This window comes from Etheostoma cragini, chromosome 6 (genome assembly GCF_013103735.1).
Source record: "Etheostoma cragini isolate CJK2018 chromosome 6, CSU_Ecrag_1.0, whole genome shotgun sequence".
NCBI classification, from domain to species: domain Eukaryota; kingdom Metazoa; phylum Chordata; class Actinopteri; order Perciformes; family Percidae; genus Etheostoma; species Etheostoma cragini.
In genome coordinates, this window is record NC_048412.1 from 17876276 (window position 1) to 17886821 (window position 10546).

General features: G+C 43.4%; 1 protein-coding gene across 1 annotated transcript in view; it reads left to right on the plus strand.

The window, feature by feature from the left end:
- LOC117946696 (potassium/sodium hyperpolarization-activated cyclic nucleotide-gated channel 2) overlaps positions 1 to 9672 on the plus strand; it is a 14912-nt gene extending 5240 nt beyond the window's left edge. Inside the window, exons 2-9 of the mRNA XM_034875003.1 lie at positions 2236 to 2442; positions 2724 to 2937; positions 3290 to 3451; positions 4393 to 4611; positions 5805 to 5951; positions 6054 to 6294; positions 6440 to 6604; positions 7005 to 9672. Coding sequence (XP_034730894.1) covers positions 2236 to 2442; positions 2724 to 2937; positions 3290 to 3451; positions 4393 to 4611; positions 5805 to 5951; positions 6054 to 6294; positions 6440 to 6604; positions 7005 to 9331 — 3682 coding nt within the window. The 3' untranslated portion in view covers positions 9332 to 9672. The remainder of the gene's footprint in view (positions 1 to 2235; positions 2443 to 2723; positions 2938 to 3289; positions 3452 to 4392; positions 4612 to 5804; positions 5952 to 6053; positions 6295 to 6439; positions 6605 to 7004) is intronic.
- The last annotated feature ends 874 nt before the right edge of the window (positions 9673 to 10546 follow it).

The following is a 10546-nucleotide window of genomic DNA, read 5'->3' on the forward strand; positions in this document are numbered from 1 at the left end:
TCTAACATGTATTGGGTTAGAATTATTAAATAGCTTAAAATGTTAATATAGTTAACAAAATTGCACTGTGCTTGATTACAGTACTTGAGTTAACGTATTTAGTTTCTTTACATCACTATAAGGCTGCCAAAAAAATGATTGCTTTAATTAACCATTCATCTAAAACGTTCTAAGTCCAAGTTGACATTTTTAAAGTGTTTGTTTGAGCAACGATTCCAAACCAAAAGGTATGCAGACAGATTTTCTGTTGATTGACTAATTGCTTGATAGACTAGAATAATTTCCGCGCCTGTTCAGTGGAAGGCTGCTCCTGACCAAGTGTAGGACCAGCAGACTCAAGGACTCCTTTATCCCTCATCGTTTGTCCCACACACATTACATACCTGGACTCACATAAATACCTGGACACTTGCACTACTCTTAACTAATCATTTATGGTGAATGTCTTTTTGTAGCCAAAGGTTTTATTATTATCATTATTATTATTGTTATTTTTACTATTATTACTATTATTGTTGTTGTTATCTTTATACTGTCTTTTTTCTCTCTATACTGTACTGAATACTTTACTGTATACTTTGCTAAAAACTGCTGCTGGAATTTTCAATTTCCTTGTGGGAGTCATCCCAAAAGGATAACTAAAGAGAAGTTTAAGTCTAGGTCTAAGTCTAAGTCTAAGTATGCATTATTATAAAGAATATTCTACCTCTCAAGAAGCTCCGTCAGGTCACGTCCTCCATCAGAACATTAAGTACCACTGAAGTACTATATATTGGATGATACGTTCAATGATTTGAAGCATTGTTCTTTATGATCAGAGTTGCAAAGTGTGTCCACAAGGTGATAAATACTGTAAATCTCCAGCCCTGTGACACCAGAAGTTACAGAACCTGTGTCAGTGTTGCTGTAAATAACCCCTGTATTTATTGCCAGTGATGATGAAGTGAAACATATGTCAGTATGAGTGACAGAGTCAGGGAGTAGTGTGTATGTGGCAGAGTGATGACTCATACTTAATCTTCATCAGCGGCAGCATCACACCACATGAGGTTGTGTTACTAAATTAGAGCTCAATAGTAATCGAACGCAGAGATGGAGTGTTTTTTCTCCCAGAAAGAGAGTGAGTGTGTAGAGGAGGAGAGAGGATGCAAGAGTCATTGATATGAGTTAGGTTGATGGATAAAGGGATTAGGATGGAAAAGACAGAAATATGACAGATGATTGGATTGCCTCTTCTGTTATACTTTAATAAAAGACAATCCTAGGAAGAATTTGCACTTTTTAGTGTTGTGGATGATCCCCACGTTGGCTCAGGGGAATGTAATAAAGGGGAGACCATCAATTTCACATGAGAATGTATATAAGGAAATTAAATATAAAAGGATTGAGGGGAAGAAAAGACGGCGCTGGTGGAAGGGGAGGAGAAAGACTAGCAATTGTTTGCACATCCAAATCCATCCGATTAGTCCATGAAAGGGACACTAGACCCATTCTACACAAAGGGCGGTTTACTCTTCATGGAGACTACTACTCAGCCATTGGGGCTCTGCAAATCTTTTCAAAGTCCTATAAAATAACCCTGAACATGTCATCAAGGTTGTGTCAGCTTGGGCCTGTGTACAAACTGGAGGTCTGGAGTATGAAAAGTAGCTCAGGTGTTACCAATAACTTTAACAATGCTCTTTTAATATCCCACTAATTGTATGCAGTTGTGTTTTGCAGTTAATATACAAACAAATCTATTTACTTTACATTTTTAAAAAATAAAAAACAGGTGATTATATCTTAAAATGAGAAAAGAGCATAGTATTAATTAGAAATTGTATGTGAGGACTAGACCTACCACTTGTAAATTTCTGTAACTTGCTAAATTTGGAAGAGTTAAAAAAACTGGCACAGCCATTTTTGATGGGGTCTCTTGGCCACTCTACTCAAGATATCTGTCCCATGCAGTTCAAATCAAACTTCACAAAAGGACACAAATATTTTCTAAGATCTGATCCTTTTTGTCCAAACCACCACACACAATTTATTGAAAAATGTCCAGCATTTAACAGCTCCTCCATTTCCTTTGTGCATTGCATTGTGGGAGACGTTTTCAGTGTGAACACAGCAAACATAATCAAATAAAATAAAAAGAAAACAAATGTCTGAGACTTACAGTACAACCTCGTAGACACAGAAACAGAAAAACATAAAACCCAGCATCGAAGAATACTTTCTTTCTCTGTGTAGGTTCTACTGGGACCTGCTGATGTTAATGTTGATGATGGGGAACCTAATCATCCTGCCAGTGGGCATCACCTTCTTCAGAGAGGAGAACACTCCCTCGTGGATCATCTTCAACGTGGTTTCTGACACTCTCTTCATGGTTGACTTGGTTCTCAACTTCAGGACCGGTATCATCAAGGAAGACAACACTGAGATACTACTGGACCCCAGGTCAGCATGAGCATTCGGGGGCATTGCTTTTGTATATGTGTAAGGCCATGAATTTAAATTTGCTCTTCTGGCCATCTGCTGGGTTTGTGTTGAAACAATCCATGTGTGAGATGTGAAAAGGTGATGTGGAGCCAGTGGCAAAGCTTTGTTCATGTTCCGGTTGAATCCCTGATTAATATTGATGAGAATTATTTTGTGCTAGCCAAATGTTGGAATCACTTCCACAAAGCTTGATTGCCAAATTACAAATGTCACTGCTCTTCCATCCTACTCTAACTCAGGGCAATCCGCCAGAACTACCTAAAAACCTGGTTCCTCGTGGACTTCTTGTCGTCCATCCCAGTGGACTATATTTTCCTGATGGTGGATAGTCTTGACTCGGAGGTCTACAGGACTGCCAGGGCACTGCGCATCTTTCGCTTCACCAAAATCCTGAGCCTGCTTCGACTGCTCCGCCTGTCCAGACTCATTCGTTATATCCACCAGTGGGAGGAGGTGAGAAACAGAGGCTGGAAACAGAAAACAAAGTCAAAGGGAAAGGGGCATTTGTGTGAAAGTGGTCTTGCATTGCCAGACTTGTCTCTGTGAAAGAGGTATTTTAAAACTTGTTTAATATGTAAGGTGTGACTCATCATAAGCAATTAACTAACAAAATAGCATTTTCTTTAGGATAAAATCAAATCCATTGTTTTTTTAAAGATTGTGCCGAGGTACTGGAGGAAAAGCCTTGTTAAAATAAATTTTAAACAAGTTGGGAACAAAACGTTAACCTCACCTGCCCTCCTATCCGTTTATATACCCCACCCACATGCTTATTTTACTCCTCCTATTTACTTCTACTCCTCAGATCTTCCATATGACCTATGACCTTGCCAGTGCAATGGTGAGGATAGTTAATCTGATTGGTATGATGCTGCTGCTGTGCCACTGGGACGGCTGTCTTCAGTTCCTGGTCCCCATGCTGCAGGACTTCCCTCCTGACTGCTGGGTTTCCAAGAACCTGATGGTGGTGAGTCTCTAACCAGCCGTGTGCATGTAACTGACTTCATATGTTTTGGGGAATTCACTTATTGTGCAGAGAACAAACAAATGACTTGACAATCAAGTCTTATTTTAGCTTGTTAGACCGGTGTTTCAAACATTTATTTCAGATGAATGCAAATCATAGATTCAGAAAGCCTCTGTTTCTGGTTATCTCTGTGTGTGTGTGTGTGTGTGTGTGTGTATGTGTGAGTGTGTGTGTGCATAGTGAGGGTATTTATCAGATTTGATATTGTTTGCTCCTTATCTGTGTTAATTGGCTCATGCAGCAACACGTCCAGTTGAAATAAGATTGATCATCATTGTCATCATGAAAAGTAAAAAAGATTTTCCAATTAAAAACGTAATCAGTGATCAACTTGGAGATTTCGTCCCCGTGCATGCAGGGGTACAGATATGGACGTTCATGAATGCACATAGCTGACTCCTATCTCAGCAGTTGCCTGGGTGACTGTTGCTAAGCAGGCTGATGCTGGGATTTTCCCCGGAGAAAGTCCCTTCATCCGTAAGACCATTAAAATCTTTGTATAATTGGACTCCAATTAAAACAGAAGGACGCGCACAACCACACGCACACGCACACACACACACACACAAAGAGGCTGCCTTTTTATTTGTAGTCTTAGATATTCATATAAAAATTCAGCCTTTTTATTGTCTCTGTGGTTGCATACATTCTGCAGCTGCCCTGTTTTAAAGCAGAGTGGGTTTGGACCGTTTTTCTCTTCTGTTATGATCCCAGCTTTATTTTCTGAAGTGGTGTGGTCAGTGATAAGGCCTCCTAAGAAAAAAAAAGCTCCTGCAACTTGACTAAAATAAAAACAGCTCAATATGGCAGCGCCTTGATAGTACACTTGAAACTTCTTTTTACTCTTCCTGTCATCCTCTTTGTCTGCCTCTCAATTACAGAATGACACATGGGGTGTGCAATACTCCTATGCTCTATTCAAAGCCATGAGCCACATGTTGTGTATTGGGTACGGTGCCCAGGCTCCAGAAGGGATGACTGATGTGTGGCTCACCATGCTCAGTATGATCGTAGGTGCCACCTGCTACGCCATGTTCATCGGCCATGCCACCGCTCTCATCCAATCACTGGACTCCTCACGACGACAGTACCAGGAAAAGGTGAAACATGATGCTCACCCATCAATCCTGCTAGTCTTTTTATAGTACAGCCATTAAACCTGATTCGGTCAGTTTATGTTTACGATATTATCCATTATTAATGAAGCTTTTGGTTGTTTTTTTTCATTAATCTGTTAATTTTTTACTCTATAAAGGGTCAGAAATCACAACTTCTCAGAGCCCAAAGTGGCGTCTTCATATTTCTTTTGTTCCATCCAACATTCAAAAACAAGCTCAATTTACAATTAAATAAAACAGAGTGCTATTTGTTAATTTTTGCCTTATAAATGATTTTAAACGGTAATCAAAATGGTCAGAGTTGTCCTTTAATACATTTCTCCCAAAGACAACTGTAGTCAATCAACCATTCAATCAACATTTATTTATACTGTATAACACTTTACAGTAACCAGCAGGTATCCCAATTGTTTCACATCAGAAACCAAGAAGAAGACACATATCATTCAACATAATATAAAATAAAAAGAATAAAACATGGAGAACAGTCAAATCAGAAAAGGTTACATAGAAATAAGAAAGGGAAATTGTCACACCACTACTACGTATTAAAAGCCATTCTAAACAGATTTTGAGTTTGGACCTAAAAAGAGCTACATCTGTAGTCGTCCAAATATCAGGGGGTGACTTGTTTACGAGTCTCGAGGCAACAACCGCAAAATCCTGATCAGCCTACCGTTTATACCTTTACCTTGGAACTTCTAAAACCAGTTGATTTGCTGACCGGTGGTGGTTTCCAACCTGTGCTCAGGAACTGCCAAAGTGGTCGTTAGAAAAATCTGAGTGGTCTTACCTTCCAAGCTTCTAAAAATAATTTGATTGAAAAATCTTACAGGGAAAAGTAATTTTAGTGAAACTTCTAACAACTTACTGGCTGTGTTCAAACTCACTGCCTGTTTACTATACAGTGCATTCACGGTATGCATTAAGTGTTCAAATTCTTATTTTGCAGCTCTCTGAGTAAACTATCATATGTAAAGCATTGAATGAGTGAACAAGTGATATTGGATACAACCAAAGACATACATACGTCACCAGTGACAAGGGGTCACAGGGAAAGGCTTTAAGCTGACATGTGCTGAAAAAGTTGGGAACCAGTGGATTGATCCATGTTCTTATGCTCTTTAGTTTGCAGATTCTTGACCTAGCATGTTTGTTTATGTGTGTCATTGCAGTACAAGCAGGTGGAGCAGTACATGTCGTTCCATAAACTTCCTGCAGATGTTCGGCAAAAGATCCACGAGTACTATGAGCACCGCTTCCAGGGGAAAATGTTTGACGAAGAGAACATCCTGGGAGAACTCAGCGAGCCACTGAAAGAGGTAATAACTTCACTTACCACCACACATCTACACGTACAAACCACAAATGCTCTGTCCTCCAACAAATCTTTTTCTCTTTTTCTCCTCTTTCTCCTTGTATAGGAGATAGTTAGCTTTAACTGCCGCAGCCTGGTGGCTAACATGCCACTTTTTGCCAACGCTGATCCAAACTTTGTGACTGCAGTGCTGATCAAGCTCCGCTTTGAAGTGTTTCAGCCTTCAGACTACATCATTCGCGAGGGTACTGTTGGGCGGAAGATGTACTTCATACAGCATGGACGAGTTGCTGTGCTGACCCGTGGCAATAATGAAACCAAGCTGAGCGATGGATCTTACTTTGGAGGTGAGACCATGTAGAGTTGTCTTGATAGTCTAGGTTGTGTAGGAAGGTATAGAGGAAGAAGGTACTTGAAGATGAAGGTGGTGGTGGTGGTTAATGTTTATGCATAATACTGCTTAATTTATCTCAAAGCCTATTTTTTTTTCAGAGATCTGTTTGTTGACTCGTGGGCGGAGGACAGCCAGCGTCCGTGCAGAAACATATTGTCGCTTATACTCTCTAAGTGTGGACAGCTTTAACGAGGTGCTGGAAGAACATCCAATGATGCGGCGTGCCTTTGAAACTGTTGCTGTTGACCGATTGGACCGTATTGGTAAATAGTGGATTTCTGATTGTCTCATCCATTTCTCTCACCATATAATCTTTGCAGTGACATGCTATCTTCCATTCAGCTCTTTAATTCTGCAACGACCTTGCCCAATATTTGCAAGAATCCATCCAATTGTGATAATTTCTCAGCGGCTTTGTCCTCAGCTGAAAGGTTGGAAGTCATCTTTGAAAAATGAAAAGCTAAAATAAATAAAGGATGAGCAATGCTTTTAGTGAAGAACAAATTAACCGTAACGCTAAAACCTCAGATGTTTGCTATGTGTTTGGTAAACATCTGCCAACCTGCACTTCTGTGGAGTACAAGATTTCAATTATCTTCTATGTCAGGAACTTACTCCATACTTATATCTCAGAAAATGAATAGTGAATTTTCTCCATTACAGGCAGGAAGAACTCCATGCTCATGCGGAAGTCATCCCAGGGTGGTTCTCTGGGGGGCAGTATGGGTCGTGGTGGAGGCCGGGGTGGAGGGGGTCCAGGAGCCGGAGGAGGCCTGGCAGCAGGCGGTCTGGGTTCCTGTGACAGCATGCTGGTGCAGCAGATTGTCAAACACGACAGCATGTCGGCCATGCAGGATGCAATTGCGGCTGCTGCTGCAGGAAGAAACGGAGTCGTGGGAGGAAGTGGCACAGTGTCACCTCGGCCGCGCCCGGTCATCTGGGCGCCCCTGGTCCATGCCCCCCTGCAGACTGCTGCTGCCACCAGCATCGCTCTCATGCACCAGCAGCAGCAACAGCTCCAGCAGTTGCAGCAGCAGCATGCACTTGGAGGTACTTTCTTCATGCCCTCCCCTCTTGTCTCTCCTTCTCCCTCGTGTTCTTTCCCTCTGTCTCCACCTCGCCCTCCTGTGGTACAGCCCCTCCGCCCTTCAGTGAGCTCTCTCATCGGAATGATGACAATGGGAGGGATGTCTCCAAGAGGATTTGCTGCCTCTCCCTCGACCATGGGCCCTCCTGGTGGGTTGACATCACCCCCTGTTGCTAAAACTCCACTCACACCAGCCTCCTCCGTCCCAACTTCAGTCCAACAAGGAAGGAATCTTCATAACAACCTCCGCCTCCAGGCTGATCATCCCTCCATGATCCATGAGGGACATGCCTCCAACCCCCTTGCTGCTTGTGGAGCCCCTTCAGACGTCAACACTTCTGTGACGGGCCAGCAGAGAGTAAAGGAAGCTCTGTTACGTCATGGAGGAAACAGTTCTCAGTGTCTGCCAGCACTGGGCAGACTTACCCAGGAGGCCAGGCTGCTGTCGGCCTCGCAGCCCACTCTGCCTCACCGCTCCTGGGTTGGACTGCAGTCTCAACCGCCTCTCCACAGGAAGGCCTCTGGTGGTAATTTGCTGGCAACTCCTTTCCTGGCAGGGCAATTAGCCAGGGGAGGCAGTGCGGGCATGCTGACTTCTAATGCTCCAGGACAGCTGTGGGCAAATATACCATTTAATGCACAAACACACGCACAGTCTGCAGTTCTTATTCCGCCGGCATTAGCACAGATTCTGCCAACACAATCTGCCCCTCACACTGCCTCTGTACGCACACCAACAACTGCACACATGCCTTCTGCAGCTTCTTTTTTGCCAACTTCCTCCCCTCCAAAGCAGACCCCGTTCTCCTCTGCCACTCCTTCATCTGCACCCACCCCCTTGTCTTCTACACCTATAATCCCCCAGATACCTCGTCCTAAACCAATCCCCATGACCCCCTCCTCTCCTCCTCCCTGCTTTACCCCTCCTTCAGCAGGAACAAACCCGCTGTTGCTCTCATCAACTCCTCGTCCCAAACCAATCCCTTCATCTTCTTCCCGTTCTTCCTCTCCCTCTCCCTCTCCCTCCTCCACACCACCTCCATCAACCCCTGTTACACTACCTCCAACTTATGGGCCCAAATCATCTTTCACCTCCTCTTCACCCCCTTCCTCCTTGATGACCTCTATCCCACCATGTCCCCAGAGCCCGCGAGTCAAAGCATCTAACACACCTCCTTCTGCTTCTCCGTTGTCTGGCCCCAATCCAACCCCAACCTCAATACCAACTCCCACTCATACTACCCGTACCCGTACTCCTTCACAAACACCTGTTACTCCTACCCAGATCCTTACCCAAACACCATCACCCTTTCCCATCCCTGTTACACCTGTCCCCTCCCCAAGTAAATCTAGTCCAACCCCTTGTCTCCAGTCCTCTGTCACAGGCCACACCTCAAGTCCCATACCAAAACAGACCCCAACTCAAACTGCATCTTCTTCCCCAACATCAGCTAGCTCCAGCTCTCCACGAAAAATTACTTTCTCAGTTCATCCGGTAAAGCAAACCTCTCCTGTCTCTAGTCCAAGCCCCACTTTAGGCTCTGGTCATTCCACCAAACCACCCCCAGCATCATCCTTGACAACTTCATGCCCATGCCCGAGTTCCACTCTTACTACCACCTCTTCTCCCACCGCCACCCCTTCCAGTATCCAATCTGCCTCTCCTCAACCATCTAAACAATTAGCAACCACCACGGCTGCCCATGCCCACTCGTCAAAACTCAATACATCCTCTACCCCTGCTCAGACCTCTCAGACATCCACCACTACTCCAACCCAGTCAGCACATGCAGCCGCCACTGCCAACCCCACCTGCCCTAAAGGTGGGAAAAAAGACCCTCAACTGCCACTTGACAGAAAAAACTCAGAGGGACTAAGACACAAACTGCCCCCCAACATTTAAGGAATTCTAAAACAATGTGGGCATTGTGTTGTGGGTTGTGTCAGAATTGGCACCAGACATCCAATGATGTTGTGTGGACAGGTACATCTTGTTTGCATTCACTCTAGGATGTGTTTGTTGTAGAACATCAGGTAGAGTCAAAATGTATACATACATGTCTGTGTTAGTGATCATTGGAGCAAGCAGGGGAGCTGAACAGGAACAACAGTAAAATTGTTTGAAAGCACTAGCTGAGGGACAAAAGTCTCCATTTTCCAGACATGAGAAACAGCAATACATGTGAGGCACTCATAATGTGACAGGAAATGACCTCGACAATAATAATAAACGTGAGAAAATAATAATCTTGCTGCTTTTGGAGGAACATTTCCCGTGATGTCAGTTTTAAAATGAAGGCAATACAGCAGACACTTCCTGGTTTCCAGCTCCAACTCCCTCTTGCCTCCCATTCTGCACCAAAGTGTAATATTTTCTCATCAGCATACTAAACATTGATAAGAATATAGAGTTTAAACATCACTGTAAAGTAGATGATCGAATGAATTTGAATAATTAGGAGCAGTCCACTTATGTGTGTGGTGTTTAGTTTTTTAAACAAGACAACACTTGTAAACCTACATGTTCACTCTCTGTGTGTGTGTGTGTGTGTGTGTGTGTGTGTGTGTGTGTGTGTGTGAGAGAGAGAGAGAGTGTGACATACAACTCTGCTCTGCTGTGCACTGTGGCTCACTTGATTTTTATTCCACCCGGCTCCGGCTGTAAATATGTGCCTCTCTGTGGGTCTGTTGTAAGCTTCCTCACTCTTCCGCCTCTCTGTCTTTGATCTCTTTTCTGTCTCGCCGCCTTTCATCTGATTTCACTACCCCGGTTGCTAACTGCTTATACAGACTCTCTCTCTTTCTCTTAGTTTGCCCGACACTTTACTCCTGTGTGGCCATCAGTCTCACGTTCAAATGGCTCTTCCTTCTGTCGGCCTATGACACTGTTTTTAGCGCAAATTCTAGTGTTGTTTGATGTTTTGTGTGGGTAGCAACAAGACAGCTCGGTCTTAACCATTGATACCATGTTGCCTAGACTATATATTAAAGGACCAAATGTTTTGTTTCTTTTTCCTCACAGCTTTAGCTTTTGAACTATGAACAATTAGATAATAATCTTGTCACGGCAAGGATCTTGGTCGTGGTGTTGAAGGTGATGATGATATTACTGACAACC